This window comes from Athene noctua, chromosome 4, assembly GCF_965140245.1.
Source record: "Athene noctua chromosome 4, bAthNoc1.hap1.1, whole genome shotgun sequence".
NCBI classification, from domain to species: Eukaryota; Metazoa; Chordata; class Aves; order Strigiformes; family Strigidae; genus Athene; species Athene noctua.
Window position 1 is genome coordinate 72,848,409 of NC_134040.1, and position 26,780 is coordinate 72,875,188.

The window sequence follows — 26,780 nt, forward strand, 5'->3', positions numbered from 1 at the left end:
TCTTTCAAACATTTTGGTAATATGCATTCTTTTACCAGTTTTGTAACTCATTACAATTAATTTAAATGGTTAACTGAAAGCATAAAAGAAATTAATTTAACAAATACTCATAACAAATCTGAATAATAGCATGCCAAAATGATTAAATAGCTTTTGATTAACAAAGCAATAAACTTTTGCAAATAAACTATATACAAAAATATGCAAAAATAAATTACATAAATCAGGACAAATATGCATTTATACAGTTTCTTTCATTATGTTTTTTATTCTCAGAACCTTGTTATCCCACACTGGAATATAATAGCAAAATCCCCAAGACTTTTCTGATTGTTATGAATTCTAGTAAGATTTTTCTTTACAGAACTAAACATGATTTCAGAAATACTCAGTTATAGTAGAAATACATAATACTGTGTGAAGTTATAATAACAGAAGCAACACCATAAATAAACAGCTAGGTAGAGAGATACAGTGAATAAAACAATTCCTTTTTTGACATCTGGCAAAGTCTTATTATGCAGAAATGCTACCTTGAAGTTTTACGATATATAATTTTGAGAGAATTGTACAAGTCATTAGGCTTCTACCTGTGATCTTCAATGAAACCAGATTATCACACAAGAATTGCTTTGTACATTAATAGTCTTGATGACACTGATGCCTCATAATTTCTCCTGTGCAGCAGGCCCAGCAACACAAGACCTGGTTATCCTTTGCTCAAGAAAAATACTTTAATGTAGATCCTCTTCACTCAGTTGACATTGCTTCTCTCTTCTTACCTTTCTGTGCCACTTGTTGCTTTGATTTTTGAAGTCTAAACTTTGTAAATAAATAGGGTACTTAGGTGCCTCAGTCCGAGCCTTTTTCATGGGAATGTTTACACTATGCATATTGTTTATTTATGATTTGTATTATAAATACACCTATGCATATACATGTATAGATCCTTTGATCTTTTGCAGTATGTACTGCAAAAATGTCTGGAATAAATGTAGTGTGAAGTACCAGCTCTTAGGAAAAATTAAGACAAAGGGAATAAATGCTTTTGTATTTTTTTCTTTAAGTGAGTTCAGGGCACTGCCCAACACATACATTATATCAAAACTTCCACTGGAAAGAAATACCAGTACATCAATGTTATATATAGGTAAATATAAATAGTCTGAACTGTGGAGATTGTGGATAGCAAGTTTAGTCTGAAAATGTCTTGCTATACTGAGTTGCTCTTGCTTAACACTGAAGATTTGTCATCTGTGTATATAAGTCATGTGTTTTCTTAAGCTTTAAGTTTTAACATTCACGTAAAAATCCAGTCGAGCGGTAGTAGTAGTTAGCATCTTTTTTTTCTTTTTTGGCCATATTTGCTTCAATATGAAGGAAGACAGCTAAGAGCCTAGGGAAAACAGTTTGCAAATGAATTGATATGGTTATGATTTCTGTAACTGTCTAAAGTACATAGTTATAATCTTTTATCAGATAAAAACTGCAGTAGTTTATTAGAGTTCTCAGCTCTTGAAGTGAACGGCAAAAGTAGCACAGTTTTTTCTTTGGAATGTAAACATTAAATAAATCAGTGAAAGAATATGAGATTATTGAAAATACTTTCTTTTCCAGGTGCCAGTTCCACAGATTCAGAGAGCGAAAGTTTAATTTTCAAATCAAAATCTGGAGCTATGCCACAGTAAGTGTGCAAAGTAGAACCAATGCTGTGCAAATATTCTTAATAAGGGGCACTGGAAAATCTTTGGTAGTTCTAGATTCGGATAAGAATCTGGGGTACAGTTGTGTATGTCTTGTCTTTTCTTCTTCTCTCATGTGATATAAATGTGTAGTATTATAATTGTAGATTGTATTAATGTCTTTTTCTGTCAAGAAGTCTGACCCTGCCCTGACAACTCTTTTGTTGATACCAACTTTTCATATTCAGGAGTAACTTTAACTTAACCAAGTCTTCATTTGTGATCACCCAGCCCTGTACCTCCAAAAAAACCCCATGCAGAGGCCTACAATTAAAGAAACAAAATACATTTTAGTTTCTATCTTAAAACAGTACTTTTTATGGGGTGTGAAAGTGTAAAATAGACAGCAATTGTGTTCTACTCAAGCTTTCTCCAATGTTGATCTTTTCATCTGGTAATGACATATTCAAAGATGTAGAAGGTGACTTATCAGTTACAAACTAACATATTCTGATTTCAGATCTTATAAAGTGCTTGCTGGGTTGTTGTTGTTTTTTTTTTTCAGGGCCCAAAAGAAAACCACCTCTGTTTCCTTGACAATAGGATCTTCTACACCAAAGTCTGGAGTCACCACAGCTGTGATTCAACCTATCTCTGTGCCCAGTCAGCAGGTATTCTTAGACACCAATTTTTAAATTAGTAGAAGTATTTTGAATTTAATTTCAAAACTTGTAAGTCCTGAAAAACTCTGTCATTTTGAAGAATTATAATACTGAACTATAAACTTACATTATTATGTTAAGAATTATGATTTTTAAAACTTAAGTATATATCAAGTGAATGGGGCATAAAAGTAAATATACATATGGATTCTTACACAGTGTGTATCAACACAGCATGTGAGCAGCTGACAGATCTGGTGATGAGGAAAATTACAGACTGTATCATGTAATAAAACTTGGTCCGATTCCAAAAGAATGTAGTGCAAGTGAATACCTACAATACTTTTAAGTGGAAGTTTTAATTTTGTTATTAAATATTGCTGTAATTTCTCTGGGCCTTCTAGAGCAAATTAAATTTTACCTTCTAGAAGTTAAATGTAGAAAATCAATGTTCGTTAGTTTACGCTAAGTTTTAATGCCACTGTGGATGACTTGGAGTTTTCATAGAGATCATAAAACAAAATAAAATAAAACCTCTGTTATACTGTACATGGTAAATTCTTTTTCCTTCTTTTGGCTAACCTTGATAAGCTTTTAGGTACCTGGATTTATCTGTTACTGCATCAGTTAAGGGATGTAATAACAGGAGATGCAAAAATGCTTCAGACTTACTTGAATGATATTAACAGGAGTCAAAGCCTCAAAATACTTCAAGGCAAAGGCCGCTGGATACAAAATTCTCACAGGAAGTACAGAAGCCTCTAAAGCCTGCATTTTGATTTCAGAAATATAACAGATGTGAAAAAATGATGTCGCTCAAGAAGCGTGCTAGAACAAGAACACCATAATAAGACTGTGCATTTGAGAGCTGGCATTATTGCATAGATAAATGCAGGCCATATTATTGAAACCAATATTCTTTCCATTTTCTAGCACTGTTGCATTGCTTTGCAGGTTCAAAGCCCTACTTCATACCTGCACCGTGTAGATGGACCTAAGCCTGTCTATTCTGCACCCATTTTTACAAAGGTACATTTTATTTGTCACAATTTTTTTTATTATACTCCTATAGTCCAGAAGGAAGTATCAAAATTATATAACCTAATGCATGCATGTTTGATCATGTTATAACTTTTACAGTTTTCATTATGGTTTTCAGTGGTAATGTCTTCCTAAGAAAGTATTCTTCCACAGCAACAATGAAGTTCTTATGCCTTCTACCCTATTAAAATCACTAGTGGAATTATACATGAATACTCTGCATGTGTTTGTCTTATGCCCATGACTGTCCCCCACTGACAAAATCTTTGTAAGACAAAACAAGATACGCAGCAATTAAACATCATAGTAATGATAAAGCCTCATTCACAATAATTTATCTACTGACAAGAACAGATAATTGAGGCTTTTTTACTTTGTTTTAGAAAAAATCTATCAGGTTTGTTAGTTAAGAAAGCAGTTCAGATATTATTTATTGGGATGTCTTGTAAAATGTAAGTTACTAGAAGGGAGACTTTTATTCAGTAATTCTTAAGTAATTATTTAAGCCAATATTTATCTTCACATTCATCCCAAATTAAACTTTAGAGATGGGAATTAGGTAACAACAAAAAGGGTAGCATATTTCCCTAATCTCTAAAATACAACTTTAACTGAAAATATGATTTTCATTTTGCCTTCAAACCTCATTTCCATAGCAGTAACTATTATTTAGTCACCATTTGTTGAAGTCAAAATTAAGAAAGGAAAGTATTTCTGGTTATTACTTCAGAAAAACAGTTGACTAAAAGCTAATATGGAAGAGCAAGTAGTTTTGCCTATAGATAAGTAAGGGTAAACCCTGTTCTCCACAACTGTCTGGCCTGGTTCCATCATATCCCTTTCTCATGTCAGGAAAGGTCTGATTCTGCACCTCAGAATTCTGCACTGATACTGCAGGTATCAGAGGAGAGTGAATAGTAGAGGTGCATCAGTTAAGAGAATGTGGTTAGTACAAGGTAGGGAGGCAGGCAACTTCTCTATGAGCAAGAAATAGGAGAAATCCAGCCCTCATTCAGAAACCACCAAAGTAACCACAAGTCCCTTGTTCTTTCCCAGTCCTCATACGTCTTGTCCCTGAAATCCAATATTAACTGGCTTAAGCTGGTTGGGACATACAAAATCAAAACAACTTTAATTCTAGAATAAATTAACTGGATAGGAACAACAAAAAGATATACTTATCCAGCTTCTTGACACAAATTTCTTTCTATACAAACTTCAGGGAACAACCCAGAGATTTATAGGCTTCCATGTAACAAAATTCTTACGTATTTAAGTAGAAATCTATTAATAATAACTAGGGATAACTCTTATTTTAGACCTAACTTCAGTGTTTTGATGCATCAAGGCCTAAAACTTTATTAATAATCTGGAAAGGAAATGAGACAGCCAGTATGGTTAGAAAGATTCATTGATTTATCATCTTAAGATCAATAACAAAGCCAAAAATAATGGTTGTCTCCTGTCAATTCTGTTACTTAAAGTACTGTGCCTCTCCCCTCTCACTGTAGTTCTTCATCAAAGGTTTAGACTCCCTGAATTTTTTCAGATGTATATAAGATTTTATTACAGCCGTAATACTGTCTCAGAAGCTGTCCATATGCAAGCTAATATATCCTAATCATATTTGTCATCTAGTTTTGCCTGGTTGGTTTTAAATGGCTCAGAGGAAAAGCAACTCCACATTCTATAGACTGACCTGAAAGCAGCACAGCTACTCTCTCAGGACCAAGTAAATCAATGTGTAGCTAATTGTAGAATTTTCATTTGACTTTGTGGAAGAAGGATGAAAAATGAAAGGTCAGACTGCAACTATCTCCTTGTGCTGGTCTGAGGAATTAAATACTTTTACACCTTTTCCATCTTTGGTCTTATTAAGAATGTATTTGAAAATAACCTATTCAGTCGTTTTTAACTATATAGCTGATTAATTTAATCAGAGTGTAAATACAGCACTCAGAAAATGTCTATTGCAAAACTGTAATGACATGATAAAATAAAGTTGAAATTCAAAGAGAAGAAAAGACTGTTTTTAAAAATGTGAAATGCTTCTGGTTCATTTAAATCATGATTGTTGTATTTCAGGAGCTACAAAACTCCACAGCATCTGAGGGACAAGTCGTGGTATTGGAATGCAGGGTCAGAGGACCCCCTCCCATTCACGTTAAGTGGTTTCGACAGGGTGTTGAAATTCAAGATTCTCCAGACTTCAGAATTCTCCAAAAAAGTAAGGCAATAATCTGAAATGGCTATCTTTGATATGGGGTGGGGAAAGATATTTAAATTAGTCTGTGAGGATTGAGTTTCGGACAGAGTCCTCTCTTCCCCACATTTCAGTGACTATAATAACTAGAATTAATAACTGAACTAGTGCTACCAACAGACAATTTAAGTCTTTCTTATTTTGTAACGTGTCTGCACAGATTCTGTATTTGTCTATAGTATTTAAATATAATGTGTTCACTCAGTATACAGTTGTTTATTAATGTAATCTCTAATACCATTTTTCTTGTTTGTTTCCCCTCCTTATGATGTGATATGCAGAGCCACGATCTGCAACTGAACCTGGTAAGGCTCATATGAAAAAATAATCTCTTGAATCACTTGCTCTTTGAGTTTGTACTGAAGCCATAAATAGAAAAGCATTTCTGCTGAGCATTGGTAATCTGAAACCCCCTAAAAGACAATGTTTCTTTATCACACCTTTCATACTCTACACTGTCCTTTACATCAATTCCTTTATTAGTTAAACAGTAAATTCTGTTTAGACCAGTCTCACAGCTTGAACTCTGAAGCAAACTCATTCTCGGAAAATGAGAAATTTGCATGCTACTGAGGAAAAAGAACAAATCCCACAAAATTCCATTACCCAAATTGTACTCATAAGTTTCATAACACCCAACCACTAAATGCTGGTTTTGCCAGTCTAGCTTGGCAGATGAGAAGTGTCTTAAATGCAAGTAAAATCTGATCCTCAAAAACAGGGGCACACTGAATTTTTCTAGCCTATTCGCAAGATAAAAATCCTAGATTTCAGCAAGGAAAAATGTTCTTCCAACTACAGGTTTTCACTGGCTGCTTTGTTTTCCCATTAGACATCATTATATGCTGTGGTAGTTTATTGAATAGTAAGCGGATGCTAAAAGACTGAGAATGTTTGTGCTTTTCTTTAATGTTTCTAAATCAAACAACATGTAGAAGATAAGACAGTGATATGGTCTGAGTCTTGCTTTAAGAGGGTGACTGCTTGTGCTTGAATACACTTGAATTTGGAGAAAGATTTTGTTTTGGAGTAGGAAAAAAAAAAAAAAACAAAAACAACAAAAAAAAACACAAACAGAAAAGTTTACTATCTAAGACCTGGATATTTCCAGAGTGTTTCTGAACTGAAGTACCTTAGCAATGGGGGGTGTTTAAACTTTGAGGGGTTGCCCTGTCAGTCTTTGACTGCAGGGAGAACATATTTAGCATCTGATTGATGTTTGTGAAGTAGCAGTGTGGCTATGAGGCTATGGACTAGGAAAAGGCAGTGATCCTGGGAGAAATGTAGCTTTGTCTTAACTTTAATGGAAGGAAGAGGAGGTGAAGAGGGAAAAGCTTCTGCTTTTCTTTGTCAATTATTCACTGATTTTCTTACTGCTTCCCAAAATTGTTATATTCCTATTTTACTTCAGGATCATCATACATATACATATAAGCACACACTTGTGTGTGCATGTGCACACACACATGTGTGCTGTATCCTGACAATTTAAATTATTAATTGTGGTGTACAGCATCTTCACCTCTAGTAACAGCTGATACCCAGAATACATACGACTGAATGATTTGATTTATGGAGGCTTGAAATGTGAGCCATGTGAAGGAAAGAAGAGTGCTGGAAAACCAAGTTTAATGAGAAATTAAAACATGTCTGAGCGGTAACAATAGACTATTGGTAGTTTATAAGCATAACCCAAACTTTAAGGTTTAAAAATTGTAAGTTACAGTACAAAACAATTTGAGGAGATCTTTGATATCGTATCAAGCCTTTAAATATGAAAAGAAATTAAGAATAATAGTTGGTGCTGAAATATGTTCAATTCTGTATCTTTCTTGGAACATTCTCCTGTAATATATATTACAGAATAAGTCCACCTTAGCTGTTTTCTTGATACCTTAAAATAAATAAAATTAGAACAATGAGTCAACTTTTTTCCCTTCCCAGAGAAAGTTAGTTCCTGCCCAAGTAGTAACATCTTTTCTAGATTTAATCTATCAATGCTATGAGAATAGTACCTAGTATATCTAGCTCAATGTTACTAGGAGCTTCTTTTCTACAAGAACACTTGAACTGCATTCATACTCTCCTTTAACATGATAAAAAGTATCTGAAAGGACTGAAATCTTACACAAAAGTTTCTATGAAGTCTAAATTTACTAGCATATTTTAGGGTTTTTCTTTTTAATATCTAATGAGAAACTGTTTTGTCAAAACTCACAATTGTTAATGATGTTTGCTTATTTTTGGTTATATTTTTTTTTACCCCTTCACCCACTTTAGGCAACATAATGTGTATAAGGCTAGAGGAACAAAATGTTTTAGAGTAGGGATGCAGTGTTATCTAGTAGAAAGGAGAAGCACTTGTTTGATCAAGACAAAAGTTTCACATTCCACTGTGCAAATATTTGAGTACAAAGGAAAACATATATTGTGCTTCTTGCTCGATTTTTTTTCATGGATAAAGTAATTTTCAGTATTGTTATTTGCAAGGTTTATATAGCCTTTCTGACAGATATTACTGTGGAGTAAGTAAGAATATTCACGATAGTTCACAAAGTTAAATTCCTTTCATAACTACTACCTGAAATGGGAAATGGTGGGATTTTTGTGAGTCCAGAAAGATCATCACCTTGCCAGCCCTCTCACATACCTGCACCATCATGTTGATGGTGCTGAATGCTGTCCTTCCCATGTCTGGTTCACTTGCAGACCCTGGTAGAAGAATACCTGAAGCCTTCTAAAGAACACTAGGGAAGGGATCCTTACATGAAAGGTGCATTTCTTGAGTTTTCACAAATACAGAGAAGTTATTAAATATCAAGATATCTTATACCACTCTCAAGGTAGGTGGCAAGGAAAGAGTAGGAAGCATCTCAAAATACTATTTTGGTATCTGTATTTTTGCAGTTTAATAGGCATAACAGTAGTTAATGCCTGACAGTGGTCTGATTTTTTTTTTTCATGCTTATAATTCTGTTGTAATATACATTCGTAAGGACCTTCCCACTATCCTAAACCTATGAAAGGGTTTCAGTTTGGTATTTTGTTCTCTCTGGATTCACTAAGTGCTATCCCTGTAAGATTTGTGCATGTATCAATTCCTACTAAAGTTTATTAAATAATGGGCAGTCTCTTACTCTCCACTAAAATTAATGACAGTCCACTTATTGGCTTATTTGTATAGGAATTGACTCTCTGCATCCAAAGGGAATGTAAATAAAGTTTAGGCAAAATGTAAATATTTCCTTTTGGCATAAATGATGAGCAGCGTTTCGTGTATTAGTAACTGGTGTTAAGTAACACTGGGTTTTAGGATATCATGAAGGATCTTAAAACTTCTACAATTTTAAAGAAGCTGGGTGGGTACCAGAAATGTAGGTACAGCACTGGTTTGTGGTTTGTGAACACACAACTGCTCTTCAGTGCTGATGGTGAATACATGTGCAAGACTGACAGGAAAACCAACATGCCTATGTTAGATAAGTATTCCGAATTTTGAAAGATGGACACGATTTCTAAAAATTTTTCCTAGTGTACAGCTTCCATGGAATTTTACATAAATTCTAACAAATTGTAGTGTGGCTATAATTACCAGTTGTCACCAAAGCCCAACCATCAGTAAACACTTTACAGTGTTCAAAAACTTTGGTTATCCTTTGCTAGGTCAGTACTAATGATTTAAAAGAGAAATGTTCCATGAACTCACACAGGTAAGAAATTAAGAAGTAAGGGGTGGGGGTTGGGGGGCGCTACTTTGTTTGAGTACATTCTATCCACCCTAATGTGTTTTGCACTCCTTTTTCTGTCTAGACAGAAATCGGTTTGCATCACAAATCTCTCCAGACTGCTTTGTGAATTAATAGCTAGTCAGATTACTTAAAGCCAACATCACAGTTTGTCAAATTACCTGCTCTGTACTTCTTTCTCGGACATTTTGACTTTCTACTGATTGAATCCTTCAAAGAACAGGCTGCCTGAGAATGAAAAATCCTATGGAGTCATTTGCCAGCTGTTGATACTTTGACCATTACTCAGCTGTCTGGAGGCAGCCACAAACTGTATTGAATTACATTAAAACAATTGTCTAATGGCATGTAAGAAGAAAACTATATGAAGTAATTTTTCTTAAATTGCCAGGGAATTGCCACATACACATGCTTTTTTTTTTTTTTTTCCTTAATGATTCCTTAATAACTGTGTATATTCACCATAAACATCTCAAAAGATAGTCATCACTTCTCTTGGATTGTGCTTTCTTGTTTGCTGTTTGGCTGCTGTGTTCTGGAGTTTCAACTCTAGTAAGTAACTCCCCTAGAAATCCCTCCCTATTTCTGCATAATGTTTGAAACTGAAAATATATGGCAAATGTTACAGAAATCCCTACTGCCTCCCCACACAAAGAAAATCAGCTTTCTGATAGCTGATGAAATTTAAAACACACAGAAACTTCAGTAGGTCAGCATGCATGTTGGATCCTTGCATTTTTTTGTGAAAACAAAAGAATTATGACTAAGAACCTGGCTCCTTCTTTCACTGTTGAGCAGCAGAGAAGGGCTTGAAGAGAGCAATCTCTAATGAGCTATAGCTCAAGATGCCAAACAAAGAGAAAAACTGAAAATAAGCTAAAATGATCTTTCATTAGAAGTGGTCTGATTGACCTATGCATTATTGCTTGTCAATTACATTTTCAGTTGTACTCTGCATTCTCAAGGTACCTACAGAATTCTGGTCCTGTCAGTGACCCCATCTTCAGTATGACTGCTGTGACTGTCCTTACTTGTTGATGTTTCCAAATCCAAAGTAAACCTCTGGTCTTTTTTGCACTATATGATTTTTTTTTTTTTAATTGGTTCTATTCCTCGTCAGTTGTAAATATTTAAAGTTTATTGGGGTATGTTAATCCTCAAAGTTATGTTTCTGAATATGTTGATTTCAGCTTCAATGTATAAAGGTGACTTCAAACTATCTACCTTAGGCATTGTCATCTCTCACAGGCATCTACAGGATCACAACTCCCTTAGTGTAAGCTTTAACATAAACTTTTCCTTAACCCTGATATATGGCTTAATTTCTCCTCAAATGTGAACACTGCTGTAGGGACTAAAGTCCATACTGTCATAGCAGTATTCCTATTCATTGTACCTGAACTGGCTAGATAGCAGCCATCTTGGGTATTGATTACATATGCTGTAACCTAAGTTCTGTACCCTAAAACTACATTATGTTGCCCACAGTCATGTTTGTTTGTTCAGTTTTCTCCTCAGTATTTTCTAAGTGCTGTTTGAGATATCTTCAAACACAGTCACTTCTGTATATCTTTTAAAAACTTGTCTTTTGATTCCTTGAGTGTGTAAAGCCTATTAAATAAGCCAGAACTGCTGCCTGACTGGGTAAAGGTGTATACAATAGTGATCATCAGAAACAGGTAAATGAACTACTTTTTTTATTGTGTTATTGCAACTTAAGGCATCTACAGGTCTGCAATACTGCCATCTATTATGCTACCCTGCATATTCAGTTCCTGTCTATTTTCACACTTCCCCATTCTCTTTATAGAAAAGATGCACAGATACATAAATGAGAAGTTGTTACCCAATGGGCATATTGCTTTGCCATTAAAGTCATTAAACATCTGATGGCTAGGGGAACAAGAGGGAGAATAAGAGATAAGTTGTCTACAAGAAGGCAGAGATGGCTTTGGTTGGATTTCTACCAGGAAACCACCACCGTGACTACCCACTGTCTTTGTGTAGCAGAAAACTTGCAGCTTTGAACCCACATCTATAGAAATAGCTTTGTTCATTGCATCATAATGAACAAGTGCTAATAAAAGACCATACTTATTTCCCAGGACTGTATGCGTGTTACAGTGGAGGAAGCTAATGGTCACATTTGGAGATGAAGGGGCAGATATAAGAACTACTCTACCTTTAACATAATACATAGAAACATTCTGAAGTATATACAGTGCCAGTGATGAAATTTGTTAAATTAGATGCAACATTTTTCTGTCTTACCAAAGATTATTTGTCCTAATGGACTCATGAACCATAAAGGGAAAGGATTACTCTGTAAAACATAATCTTCCTTTCTAAATAACTGACAAAATAGTCAAGTACTTGCATGCCTAAGCATTTTACATGTTTCAGTGAACAGAATGCTTTTGTATTCATTTAGTCAAGTGTTAAATATGTTTTAAGGCCCTACGAACAGCATTTGAGAATGGCTTTCTGGAACACATTTTTGTGATGAAATTATCTGTCAGCTGATGATTGCCAGGAAGTAGAACAGACATTATTTACTTCAAATCATCAGGTTCTACTTAGCACAGTAACAGAAAGAAAAATAATTACATAAGTGAGGATGTAAAGCTAGAAAAATACTGAGACTAAGGACCTGGAGGTCAGTGATTCTTGGTCTTGGGAATGGTAATGTGTTGCTCACACATGCTTTGTGCCCAAGCTGCCTTTTGATTTTTTTCTTAGGGTTTTTTCTGTTTTCAGTTTATCCAGTTTTCTCATGATTGATCACAAATGTGTTGCAGTTTGCTCATCTGGCTGAGAAGACTGAGTTTTAGACTCTGATTTATTTTCATTACTAATTTAGTTTCAATTTCTTTTACAAGGGTTACTGCAATTTACCATGTATAATTTTGAGATACACCAATAAACAAACCACATCATGGTATAATCCATTAGAATTCTTTTATCACTGAAGAGTGAAGATAATTTCTTCTCATATGATCGTTTTATGTACATAAAAAGCTGAAAGAAAATTATGCGTTAACTGGTTGTGCTGTTCGGAAAATACAAATTCTACTGGTTCTCACATTTTGCAGTACTTTTCCCCTCATGTAAACAGCAGTTCTCAGCATGGTGGGAATGATTTTCTTTTGCAGCCCTGAAATACCCAGCTTTCAGAATTCTGCTGTTAAATGAACAGGAAACTAGTATGCTGAACGTATCAGATTGCATCCCCAGAGTCAGTTCAATCGAGGAGTACGCACGTGTGGTTAACAATATAGCTTCAACTGCTTACGACACACCAAGATTCTAAAAAAAGCTGATCTCAGTAGTTCAAAACCTAGCTTGTGTTACACATTACTTTCCTGATAAGACCTTTCATGAGTCATTAATCTTCATCTGGGTCAGATAAGATCCAACGTGCTACAGTATTACCAGACGTGCCTCTTGCAGCTACACAGAATGACTGGTTTGTGTTGCCAAAAAAAAAGCATGTTCTGCTGTCTGAAGAACAACTCTGTGCCAAATATTTAGTTAGTCATTCATTTTTAGCCCATTTCCAGCACAAGAAGTTTTTGGATATGTTGCCATTTATAATTGGAAAAATTCTGTTAACTTTTTTGTTAACTGTCTACATCAGACAATGGTCTGCCATTCCACAAGGAATATTAGGAATGAAAAAAAAAAAAAAAAAAAAAAAGTATTAGAAATTTCCTTCTTTGAATTAGAAGTTTTCCTTCTTTGAATTAAAAGAAGAAAGCTTACCTTACTGAACTTCTTCTACAGAATAATTTTCACGTGAAAGTGATATTTTTCCTCACTTTTCAGTTTGTTAACTATATTCCACTGATTTTGTGATAATATGTGGGATTGCACGTAAATGTCCAAAATACAAAATGTTTGGGGGTTTTTTTTGTTGTTTTTTAATGAAACTGAATTCTGTAAAACTTCCCTGCTTTGGTTTTGAGACTAGAAAATGAGCACAAGCAAAATAAACTCCTAATTAATTAAAGAAAACCATGATGTAACATTGTCCAGCTCTAAAATTATCTGGGTATGTTGTGTAAATACTGGATTATTTAATTAGCTATACCATGAATTTTTAAAAATATTAGAATACCATTACAAGTAGAGATAAAAATAAAATTACTTCTTTGAAGAATCTGGAGAAAACATGCCTATATAATTAAATGTGCCTATTATAAATGGATGGAATTGATTTAGAAAACATTACTATGAGACCCAACCTGAAATACAAACAGTCCAGCCTTCATATAAGTTTTCTGACTGAGACCCTGATATAATCAAAGCATATACTATGGCATATTAAAGTAGAATGAACAGATCTCAAACAACCACAGAATACGCCTGTGTCACAGTATTCTGAAGAGTTTCTGGGGATGCAGATTTGTCCCATATTTTCAATTTATCCATTCTCACTGCAGTGCAGATGGAGACAGCAATTATCTTCCCAAACATAAGGAGAATATTTATGCATCAAGGGTTTATAATGCTGGTCAATTTATACAGAAGACTTAATCGGAAGTTATGACAAAAATACTTTCTGGTTCTACCAGGAATGGGATTTGATCTGGAGTGTTGCATTAAATATAGAAAACTTCAGGAAAAGAAGGAATGATGTGACATTCATATTGGTGGTATTATTTAGAGACACAAAAAGAGCTTGCAAGTATTAATTGTGTATGGAAACCAATACACTGATTTGTATGAATTAGTACTGTCCTGCATAAAAATGAAGATCTTGAGTGTGTAAAATGACTGCACGGACTTGTGACTGCAAAATTACTGTTCAAGACAGGTCCCTTTTGGAAACTTAGCTTGGTGAATTTACTTGTTTTAGTGATTTTTATTGAAGCTATTTATGTTGGAAGCTTTTCTGAAGTTCTCCCAGCATTTCTTTGTATAAGGAGCACTTTCTGGTTTCCTTCTAACATACAATGCAAAAACATTATATGGTACTTTAAATAATTTATGATGCAGTTTATTTTTCTGTTTATTTCCAGAAGAGATATGTACCCTTGTAATTGCGGAAACTTTTCCTGAAGATTCAGGACTTTTCACCTGCACAGCAACAAATGAACATGGTTCAGTAACAAGCAGTGCACAACTAACTGTCTGCTCAGGTATGTGATGAAGGGAAAGAGGAATTTTTAATCATATATCTTAGATAATTAATTTACCCTTGAAGTTATTAGTCTGCTTCCCTTGTAGAAAAGGACTGCTGTAAGACAGGGGTTTTGTCAACTTCAGAGCATTCATATAAAGCAAACTGAATGTTTTTATTGGCTCATTTTCTAGTTTAATATTTTTTATTCATGTAAAATACATTTTTAAAGTATCTGCCACAATCCTGGCATATTTTTAAGCATTGGGGTTCTGAGACTAGATGGCAGCAGAGACAAAAATGAAAGCAGATGAAATTATGCTACCAAAGGTAGCATATGACTTCTGTAAAACAAAAAACTGTGACATGGTACATTTAGTTTTGTAATATGTTTTCATACATATTGTTGTGGAATGCGCTAACCCAGCTGCCTTTGCAAACATGCCATGTATTCATACATCCTTCAGCATTTTAAAATTATTTGTTCTTAAATGACGCTGTCTCCAGGAAGAGGAAATGCTGTTTCAGTTGTTGTTGTCCATGCTTGCCAATCTGTTAGTGGCTGGTTTCCTGAAACAGATTTAGAGGGATCAGATCCATAAAGTTTCTTATTGTGCCTTTTGCATGGGGCAAAGTCAGAAAATGTATAGCTAGTCACGTATCTAATTCAGCGTAAATTATCAACGGGAGATCTAGGAAAATATCTGCACAGAACCAAAGAGACCTCATCTTTAACAAACTGAAAATACAGCATGTATGTACCATGTACTTTGTCTATGACTTGTGGGAAGAACATTCTTTTTGATTTCTTTTAGCCAACTCAGAAAGCTCTGGTCATGAATCACTGACAAGAGAATCCAACAGTGATGATTTCCGTCATTTCTCACCACTTCCTCCAGTTGAAATTAGCTCTCTTGAGCTTCCTCCTAAGAAACATACAGAGATCCACCAAGCAAACAACACTGAGTTGAGATCTGGTGTGACAGCCCTTCAACTAGAGCTCAATTCATCCGAGGAAAAAACAAATGGCATCCACCCTATTCATGGAGTAAATGGAATGATTAACACTAAGCCAAATAGTGAAAAATCCATCCCATCTCCAGCTGTCCTGCTTTCACCCACAAAGGAGCCACCACCTGTGCTTGCCAAACCAAAGCTGTGAGTATTTTTTCATTTAGTTGGTTTTTTTTGTTTCCTATAAACTTGATATTTGGTGAAAGCAAATCTTTGCCTGGAGCAATTTAGTGTTAGACAAGTAACGGACAATGACTGTGGCTGTCCCTTGAACAATTTACTTACTTCTGTGATTTATGTCCCAAAGAGCCAAATACAGGAGTAGGAACTGTGTTCTTTCTCATAGTGCTACATCAAAGGGAAGTATATTATATATACCAAATTCTACAGAAACATTTAAGATAGTCACAACAAAGAAATAAGTGCTAGTGGCTGTTGCTCTGCACTTCTTATTCTTAGTCACTGTAGGTAAATGCCACAGTGGCCTGAGATTCTTGCATGCTATTTCTGTTTCAACACTGGTTAGCTATCTTTATTCTGGATGTTCTGGTTTTGTGTAGTCAGTGAATATTCAGGTGCATGTTTGTATTATTTCTTACATTATAGTTATATATATAAGAAGTAACTCATTCTGCTGTCAACCAGATTACCGTGGCTCTTTTATAACTAAAAATCTGAAAATGAAAAGCTCAAGGAGAGGAGAGAGAAATCAATAAAATTGTAGTAACATTTTTACCTTATGTTAGTGATGATACCTTAGTTATGCAAAAGTGATCTTATGCTGACTGTTAATGTATGGTTTGATTTTAGCATTGCGCAGACTCCTCTTTTCCATCTCCCTCAAGAATTTTTAGTGTGATGAAGGAACTAAAAATGCTATTTTATTTAATTTGCACCAATAATCAAAAGGGATTATTAAGTATAACAATGTGTTTAAGAAATATGAAATATGGTCTTCAAGCTTAGCAAGGTCATTTGCTTAATTATGTGTTTTCACAGCATAACTTGCAAAATACAAAAATGGTGTTCTTTTAGCAATCATGCTTGAGGCAGCAAGCCAACAGGGTACTCTTTCTGCATTCGCCACTTTCTTCTTTCTGTTGCTCATTCTAAGCAGTCTCTGACAACTGTAGAAGAGAAGGAGGAGTGGAAGGAGCAGAAAGAGTGGTGGAATAGCAGTATATATGATGGTGATTGCATGTATGGGAGGGAGGTTGCTGAGGATGGCAACTTGCAGATGATAATGTGATGTGAAGCGAGCCAGGTGGTCCTGTACCCACCACATCTGTTGCTAGACCCATTGCCAAAGAAAGGAGACAGAAGCCACAGCAGAGCAGCAAAAAGCAAACTTCACCCCAGAGCTTTCTTTCCCAGAAGTGAGGTTGCCCTAGATAAAGGAAAGAAGGGTGTGTAGTAGACTTCCCATTGTATAATGTTCACTGGTACTTGTGCAAAATTTATTTTGTTTTTAAACATAGAGTCAGCGTATAAACAGAGGTGAACACTGTATACAATGATGTGAGAGGGATGCTATTATGAGAATCCTTTCAGGTGCTGATGTCCAAATTGATGACATTGCAATCCCTAGTGCAATTTCTCGAGTCCTATATTTTACCATGAACACTACTTCACGCGCAAGAGACTGATCTTGATTGTAGTCAAAATACATGTTTTTCTTGGCCAAATCCAGTGTAAGTCTATGCTGCTGTCAGAAATTGAAATCTTGCCTTCCCCTCAGCCAAGTTTTTTGTTCCCAAGCATAGTAATAGCATAAGAAAGGGAAAGAGTGCTAACAGGAGAAGGAAAGGGAATGTCTGGCTGCAGGGACTTGAAATCAGCTATCAGCATTTGGGAACTGCATCCTGAGTCAAAGCAAAAAAAAATAATTGCATTAAAACAAGCTAAATAGTAAAGTAGCTATCTCAACCATGAGAATGATCCCTCTTGAAGAGAACTCATCTACGGAGTTGTATCTGTTCATAGAGTATTAGTATTTGATGATAGAAGCAGCAAGTATTAGCAATGACATAATAGCAAATGTTTATTATAACCTTTTTAAAAATTATTTAAACGTTTAAAGTAATGTTGACTATGTAGAAAGCTTAAAGCTTCTGAATATCATTAGGGAGTTTTAATTTTGCTGAAGACTGACTCTGATTTTAAATTTCTGAAAGAATCTTGTCTTTTCAAGCATATCTTAACTCATAAATTACTTAACAGGTTTATCTGTGAACTCTCTGAAAATAGATTATTAACCCAACACTGAAAGTAATTGCAGAGTTGGGAATGATGGGATGGCTTGGTTTGGATGGTTTTTTAGTAGTAGTAGTTTAACAAGGAGAGTCTGAGTACCTTCTTGAAGTATGAAATATATTTGCACCTTGGCAATGCAGCTGTAACCAACACCTATAAATAATTATTTCCTACAATTCAGTCCAATGCAAGCACTGGCATGATATAGAGAGTTACTGTAGTTGTTTTCAGGCTTGAAAAGTGTTTTTAAAGTCCTACAAAATGCTCAGTTTTACGGTTACAGACACTTATGTAATTCTTAAACCATAATATTAATTGTTGCCTTACTCTGGTGCTGAGAATATTTAAAACAGGGTTTAATGTGATAATTTACAAAATTTTCTGGGAAAAGTATATAAAGAATTAACTGGGAAAGCATTCAACTCCAGATATTTTGCTAAAATTGAATTTAGAAGACAATAATGCTAAATATGGTCAAAAGGCACAATATCTTACCATGTCTTGTTTACAACATGAGTTTATGTAGACAAGAGAGAACGAACTGTTGAACAGAGACCAAAACCTCAAAATTTCTGCAATTCTGCTCTCTGCTGCTGTGACCTAATTAATATGCATTGGACTTTTCCGGGCAATATTGGTGTAATGCACAGATGAGCTTTCAGAAGTGTCCCCACAAAAGTATATCTTCAGATACTTTGCATCTCTCAAAATTAGACAAATAAGTGTTAATATTTATTTCAGTGTGTAGCCCATGTGTGGAAGTGCTGCCTTGAACCCCTCATAATCCTCAGTCTGAATGTCTGCAAAAAAGGCAGGACACTATTCTGTATATAATATGTCTATTGTTTCAAATTAAGAACTGCCATTCAAGCGGCTTAGTATTACTATTATTTTTCCATGTGTCTGTTAAAGCAGTAACAGGAAAGAAAATGGTGTTCATGTGGTTACTGGATGTACCTATGTGTTGTTCGTTGGCTTTGTAACAAGACATCAGTTCAAGGTTCATAGACTCAATGTGACTACAGTGTGGTGCCAGAATTTCCAGACTGGAGAGCTTCTCTTCAGATGGCTCCTTTTTACCCTCTCTATGTTGGAGTAGTATTCCAGTCTGTCATATACAATGATCAGAAAGAGTATTATCTTAGTGGGAGTTCACTTCCATGCTTCTCCCTTGCAGATGCAGAGAGCAACTGTAGGTATTGACAGCCTTCTTTCTATAGTTAATCTATTAACATAAACCCAGAAAAAGCCAGTAGGAAGTGACATGTTTGACACCTTTAAAATTAGCACAGCAATGCCTGCCCCTGTAGAACGATCAACATTTTTTTCACTGCATTATTGTGAAAAGTAGTATTTTGCATGGGGATGTATCATGCATGCTGTGAAGATGATGCATGGACAGAATTCCTGAATTCTACCTCACCCAATTCTTTCTGATAATGTTTTATTGCAGTAAAAATGAAAGGCAGGTATTAATTTTGTAAAAAGCATACCTGTAAAAAGTGAGAAGCAGTAAGATATTATTTCTTGCAGTTTACAGAGTTTTGATAATCAGTATTTCCTTCAACAGACGTGGCTATATTGTTTCCTAGGAGTTTTTGAGATTTTTTTTTTTAATTTATTCAGAAGTCTTAGTTTTTTAAACAGTACACAGAATAAATTAATCATAAACATAATTTAATAGATACCAACTAATTTATATGTAACATCAGTAAGGAAAAGATGAGATTAAAATTATTTCTTAAAGATAAGGAGTTAATCTGCTTGATATGCATCAAAGTTACTCCTATGTGAGTTGACAGAACGTCCTTAACTAAAATCACTTGTGTTCATACTGGTTGTGAAAGTGATACTGTTTCTTGAACTGAATTATTTTCACTTCAGTCTCTGTTCCTCGGCAGCTGAGTTTTCTTTCACAGTTTCTTCTGGTTTGTCATCGATGCCTCAGACATTTTTGCAAAGATGCTAGTTCAAGTCATTTCTAGAATGTCTCTTATGCCCTTTATTAAAATGTTTATTTCACTGTTTTTCACTCATCATTGAAATTATTCTTAACTTGATCTTTCTGCTAGCAATTTGCTTAATATTGAATTTACTTGTACTTCTAGTCACGTACATGCTACGATGTTTGTAATGCCTGTCCTGCCAGGCATTGCATTTGAAAGATTTATTACTTAATAATTGTATTTGATACATGCAAGTTGTAAGTCACTGCTTAGACTATATTAGGAAGAGATGGATAGGAAAAGAACATGTGAGAATAGCCGTCAATCCAATGATTAATGCCTTGGAATATACAAAAGTCATGTATAAGTCCTTAGTCTGCCTAAGAGATCCCAGGTTGCTGAAGCCCAGAGAATGGACACTTGCACTGGGAGCTCTGAAGGCTTCACATTTGTTCTTATGCAGAACAGCAACATTCTGGCAATGGTGAAGACACATGTGATACAGGAAAACTGTTTTCCATCCGGTTCTACTAATGTATATATGAATGTGATTTGCTTTAGCAGCCTAAATTAGGAAAAAATCACCACAGAAATGCTGAACTTGAGTGTTAAACCCTGAATTATATAAGGTTTTGTTTCAAGTTACTGCATCCTCTGATAAAAACCTGAATAGAAAACCATTCTTGCATAGTTTGAATGATGCACAGAGCAGACCTCTGCTGCCATTATATGTACGAAACAAAAAGTAACAGAGGCTTTCCCAACTATGGGAAAGATATTCCCCACCTCTTATATGTGATTCAACAATGAACTATGTCCCAGTGGTTTTTCCATATTTCTCCAAAAGCTAAGGTAAAAATCAAAAGCAGTTGTTATTAATTTTGAATTAGAACTGTCCATCAGAAGTATGTATGGTATATATTCAAGATTTGCTCCAGCAAAAATGTGGGAAGTGAAAGCTTTGTCATTACAGAAGTGTAAAGATAAAAAAAAAAAAAAAAAAAAAAAGACTATTACAAAAACTGGTGAAGTTATACAAACAATAATTTAAATCAAAAAGTAATAACTTAAAATTCCATTGAGTCTGAAAATCTACATTACAAATATGTACCCTTACGGAGAAGGCAATAGTTAGCATCCCCTGTAGTACTTCCTGATAGAAAAAAGGCATAAAGTAATGTATAACTGAGGTTCCCATATTCCTTAAGGCTAAACATAATTCAAAGTTGTAAACATTCATAGAATTTTAGTTGGAAATGAACAAGACAATTCTCATCTGTATAAGAAAATTGTGACACTCTTGCCTTGTCTTAGGAGTCAGTGATCACAGTAAACATGTAACTTTGCATTCATGAACAAAGATCCACCCAGTTCCACTCCTTTGGTTTCATCTGGTGTGCTCTTTCAAGGTTGATAAGGACCTATGGATCCTTATCTTGCTAAAAAGTCTACCCACAATAAAACTTTGATCAACACATATTTTCTCTTGTAGTAGAAATAACTAATGCTAACAAAATTTGCTAAAGTCTAAAGCAGAATAAATGCACATAAAGATAATAACTTGATTATAGTACAAGTCCTGAGCATTTCTACATCTATTTTCACAATATATGAATGGTTCATTTGTAGTGCTTTTATTTGTCTCTCTTATTTCATAGCAGTATTAGAGATAAACCAAGGAAAACCTTTGTGAATAATTTCTATTTCAGTGGCTACTAATCAACAGGCACTTGTTGTACCAAGACTAGGGTTTATGAGTTACTAATAACAAATAATATATAAAAATAGAGGCGGCTTTATGAGAGAACATAATAAGAAATATGGGTTTGTCTCCATTTTCTCTGGCTATTTTCTTATGCAAAAGTTGCAAATCCTGAGAAGGATCAAAAAATATTATGATGCCTCATGGCACAACTGTGGACTGAATGCAGCAGATAAGGTTACTTTAAACTAATATATTAGCTGACTTCCTTAGTGATCTTAGATCTCTCAGAAAAACTCTGAGGCCTCTGGGAGATGGAAGAGAGGAAATAGGAAGTGTTATTAAATATAGGTTGAAAGTCGCATTTATTCATCATGCTGTGTATCTCACTGTTTTAAAGAATGAAGGGAGTGTTGTTTAGTTTTTACCAAAAAAGGATAGATCGGTGGAAAAAAGTTTCTGAGCATTGCATGGTATATTAGATTGGTGTTCGCAGGTAGGAGAGATGAAAAATTACACAGGCAATATGATGTTGCAGCTAAAGAGGCATGCAAGGAGACCCAGTGGTAGGACTAGAAGAAAAATATCATTCTCTTTTCTTCAAGGTATAATGATGCTTAATACTAAATCTTCCTACAAATCTTTAAACTGTTCTGTCTTTATATTCTTATGACCAAAAAAAACACTTCTAAAAGCATGGTTCTTTCCTAGAGAACTCTAAATAATTTAGACACCAATTTTCTTAAGAGAAAGAAGACCCAATTTTGCTGAGAAAAATAGATTTTCTGTACTTAGTATAAATATGTAATACTTGTATGAAATGCCGTAATTGAGTTGCATCAAGTTATATCAGCTCTAATGGAACTGTATGAACTTGAAGAGATAGAAAACTATTCCAATTCCACCTCAAAATTCTGTAACTACTGATCAGATAGATCTGATGCTGCATATTAATGATCCCTTTGTTCATATTATACTAAATTCAGTTTCATGCGACTGTTCTAACCCCAGTGACTTTCATGTTCCTCATTTAGACACTTGAAGTCACATGAAATGTGTCAACAATTTCTTTCATGTTCTTCAAAACAGTCACAAATAACTTGAATATTGAGGTGATGTGCTTGTTGGTCTGCTATTAAAGGCAGCCTGCTCAGGCAGTAGAATGTCACTTTTTTTTCCCTGTTCCTAAGGTGACTAATGAAAATCCAAGAACGGATAGTAACTTGAAATTGTAAATAAAAATAATCAGGTTTTTTTGTGTGTTCTGCTTTCAGTGACTTTAACTGCTTATTTCAGACCAAGGAGTAACATGATCCAAAACCAGTGGCAGTTATTGCTGATAAATTTCCTTTTTACCGATGCCTTTGTTAACATAGTGTTAAAGGGTAATTGTAAATGAACTTTAAGCCTTTAAAAATCTGCAGCAATAGAAGTCTGAATCTCTTTGTAACAATGGGTATCAACAAAAAAAAAAAAAGGTTAAAGGTAGGTGAGAAATGTAGTTTTTAGTTTTTTTCTTTCTTTGGCACTGGTGTTTTCTGACCTTTAATAGGTGGAGGCAACTAACTGTACATCCTGCTTACATAAAAGCTAATCAGTATTTTAACAGGAAAAGTCAAACATCCTTAAATCAGTTATATGTGTAGGGTATGTGCCACCAGAATGATACACACAAAGGACTTCTGTGTTTTTTCAGGTTTTTATTTTAACACTGAAAGTAATCCAAGGTTATAGGATAAGCAGGGGAATGAAGGAAAATGAACACACTTGTTTGCACCTGTGCATTTTAAGTTTTTAGTTAAACACATGACGTAAGCTTATAAAAATCTTTAGTGCCTCCAAGAGTGTTCTCCCTCTCTTTTCTGCCTGGCTATTGCTTCATAGCTCTGTTGACTCTCTCATACCTTTGTTGCTCTTACCCCCAATTCATCTCAAGGTACCAAGAGTAGGCTTTTTAACAAGCAGATAGAAACTAGAAGCTCAGCTTAAGTGCTAAGAACCTTCATTTTCAGTGGGTGCTGGAAGTATATGGAATTATGCAGTTGCATAAATAACCAGACAGTGTTACAGAATAAAGATAGCGAAGGTTGGGGGCGTGTGGGGCAGATAGTGCATTTGGGGTGGGGGTTTTTTTCTGCAACAAGGTTAAGTAGATCAGTATGCCAGCAGTTTATGATGCACCTTTGAACTAGAAAATACAGGAGAAAACGTACCATCTATCTGCAAATGGTAGCTTATGGTAGTCTTATGAAAACTGTGAACTGAAAGCATTGAGATGAAACATTTTGACTTCTGAAACATTTCTGTTGTTTTTTGTTTCCTTCTCACTGAAATAACCAGATGGATTTGATACTTGCAAATGATCAAGCAAAGCAAATCCAAGTGTTCAGTCCTTCTAATATGCTGCATTTTCTGAGGTTCTCAGTGTGGTTTTTGGATAGTGAGTTCCTGTAGAAATGTTCAAAAATTCTCTTGGTATCACAGAATAGGGTTCTCAAACCAACTGATTAAATGCTTCCCTGCTGCTAATCCTTGCAGACTAATCATCATATGTACTTACTCCATATTTACATGGCTTTGAAAATTGCAATGCAACCACATTTTCCTTGATGTTTGTTTCATCCCTGACCTCATCCAATCTACACCTAATTTATAAAATGTAAAAATATCACCTTTAGCTGTGTAGAAGGAGGAGGGGAGGTGAAGGGATACAGTTTTTGTTTTGCACTATCTCTGTTTTGCTCTGCCTCAATGCAGACAAATCCATTTTCCAGGACGTCTCACTTTGGCTGTAGCAGGTAGATGCTGGAGCTTCAAAACTGAGACTGATAGTGTTCATCATTTTGTGTTTGGCTTGAAGGAAAGAAGAAAGAGGAACACTAAATTTTAAAGTACCAATAATAGTAAGTCTGTCATCTTTGGCTTCCAGGTGCCTTCCTAGAGAAAGGTCCCTTCTGGTTCAGACTAAGAGCTTTTCACTAATAGGACAGAAGATTGCACTGTCACTGCCTTTGGTTTGAGATCTGCAACAATATGAGGACCGATTAGTAATTGCTTTATCATTCTTTCCTTCAAGAAATATAAAAAATAAGTTAATTTGAGGATTCATTTAACAAGGATAATTTCTGAATAGTTGATTTACTGCATATTTTTTGCATAATATATATACAATTATATATGCATATATACCTAACCTTACAGTAGGCATTTGCTACCAACCTCCAAACCAAGATGATAAGGGCAATGAAGCAACACTTGGGTCGCTTAAGCAAGCTTTGGTTCAAAAGAACCTGGTTCTTATGGGTGACTTCAACTAGACAGACATTTGTTGGAAGAACAGTACAGCAGTTTATGCATCATTCATCAAGCTCCTGGAATGTGTAGAGGACTGCTTCTGCATACAAATGTTAAATGTGCCAATCAGCAATACGGCACTGCTGGACTTGCTACTCACAAACCAAGAAAACTTGCTTTATAATGTCAGGGTTAGTGGTAGCCTTGGCTGCAGCAATCACAATATTGTGGAGTTTGGGATCCTGCTGAGCATGCTGAACATTAGTACTTAGGTTTTAGATTTTAGAAGAGCAAACTTCAGCTCTCTCAGAGCTCAATTGGGAGGGATTCCATGGGAAGCTTCCATGGAAGATAAAGGAGCTAGTGAGTGCTGGGAGTTTTCCAAGGATGCTCTTCTAGAATCACAGAAAAAGTTCATACACTTTAAAGGTAAGGGAAATAGGCAGAGCAGGAGAACCGCTTGGCTTAACTGTGATCTTCTGAGCCTGATCAAAACCAAAAGAGAAGCATACCAGAGATGGAAAAGCAGATCAATGCCCGTTGAGAAGGGCATTACCAGGGTATGCAAAGATGCAGTTAAAAAAGCAATAGCTCAGTTCAAATTGAAATTGGCCAGAGATGTCAAAAAACTACAAGAAAGGGCTCTTCAGGTACATAAACAACAAGCAGAAACAGAAGGAAAATATTGGTCCACTGTTAAACAGGAGAGGTGAATTAGTCAACAACACCACTGAAAAAGCAGAGGTTCTCAACACTTTCTTCACCTCTGTCTTTATTAGCACTGTTGGGCCCCAGGCACTGGGAACAAAAATCCAGGTTAATGTAAACACAGACCCACCATCAATGGAGGAAGGGTTGGTATGCGAACTATTACAGGAGCTTGACAGATTGATGGGCCCTGACGTTATCCGTCCGTGGGTGTTAAGAAAGCTGACTGATATCATTGCAAGGCCACTCCATAATCTTTCAGAAGTCGTGGAGTTAGAGAGATATGCCAGAGGCCTGAAAGAAGACCCATCTACATGTAGGGCTTAAAGGAGGATCCAGAAAATTATAGGCCCATCAGTCTTACTTCAGTCCCTGGGAAAGTTATGGAACGAATCCTCCTGGGGGCTATCACAAGCCAAATGAAGCACGTGATTAGGAAAAGCCAGCATGGATTCACCTAGGGCAAATTGTGCTTGACGAACCTGGTTGCCTTCTAGGCACAATAAAATAACCTGCCCAGTTGATGTGGGGTGAGTGGTGGACATGGTCTACCTGGATTTCTCCAAGGCTTTTGATATGGTTCCCTGTGGGTGGGGAACTGGCTGACAGGCCGCACCCAGAGGGTGGTGGTAAATATCTCCTTTTCAAACTGGCAACCTGTCACAAGTGAGGTCCCCCAGGGATCGATATTGGGCCCAACACTGTTTAATATCTTCATAAATGATCTGGATGATGGGGTGAAGTGTACCCCGATGAAGTTTGCTGATGATACTAAACTGAGTGGGTAAGTGGACACTTTGGAAGGGAGAGCGACCCTGCAGCATGACCTGCATAGACTGGAAGAGTGGGCTAACAAGAACCTTATGAAGTTCAACAACTGTAAGATCTTGCACCTGGGAAAACATAATCCAGGAGTGCAGCACAGGCTGGGATCTACCTGGCTGGGGAGCAGCTCTGTGGAAAGGGACCTGGGGGTGCTGGTGGACAACAAGCTCAACATGAGTGACCAGTGAGCTGCAGCGGCAAAGAAAGCCAACGGGATGCTGGGCTGCATCAACAAGGGCATCTCCAGAAGAAATAAGAAAGCCATTATCCCACTACTCAGCACTTGTCAGGCCACACCTGGAATACTGTGTTCAGTTTTGGTCCCTGCTATGCAAAATCAATGTGGGCAGGCTGGAGAGGGTCCAGAGGAGGGCCACAAAGATGATCAAGGGAGTGGGAAGCCTGCGATGTGAGGAAAGGCTGAGAGAATTAGGTTTGTTCATCCTCAAGAGAAGGCTTAGGGGAGACCTTATCACCATGTTCCAGTATTTAAAGGGTGGCTACAAAGAAGATGGAGACTCC

The 26,780-nt window shown here is 35.8% G+C and overlaps 1 protein-coding gene across 3 annotated transcripts in view; it reads left to right on the forward strand.

The window, feature by feature from the left end:
- PALLD (palladin, cytoskeletal associated protein) overlaps window positions 1-26,780 on the forward strand; it is a 199,605-nt gene that overhangs the window by 70,449 nt on the left and 102,376 nt on the right. For all 3 annotated transcript variants that reach the window (XM_074905731.1, XM_074905732.1, XM_074905733.1), the window contains exons 3-9: window positions 1,618-1,684; window positions 2,248-2,353; window positions 3,299-3,373; window positions 5,471-5,612; window positions 5,930-5,953; window positions 14,416-14,535; window positions 15,332-15,674. In XM_074905731.1, the coding sequence (XP_074761832.1) occupies window positions 1,618-1,684; window positions 2,248-2,353; window positions 3,299-3,373; window positions 5,471-5,612; window positions 5,930-5,953; window positions 14,416-14,535; window positions 15,332-15,674 (877 nt within the window). The remainder of the gene's footprint in view (window positions 1-1,617; window positions 1,685-2,247; window positions 2,354-3,298; window positions 3,374-5,470; window positions 5,613-5,929; window positions 5,954-14,415; window positions 14,536-15,331; window positions 15,675-26,780) is intronic.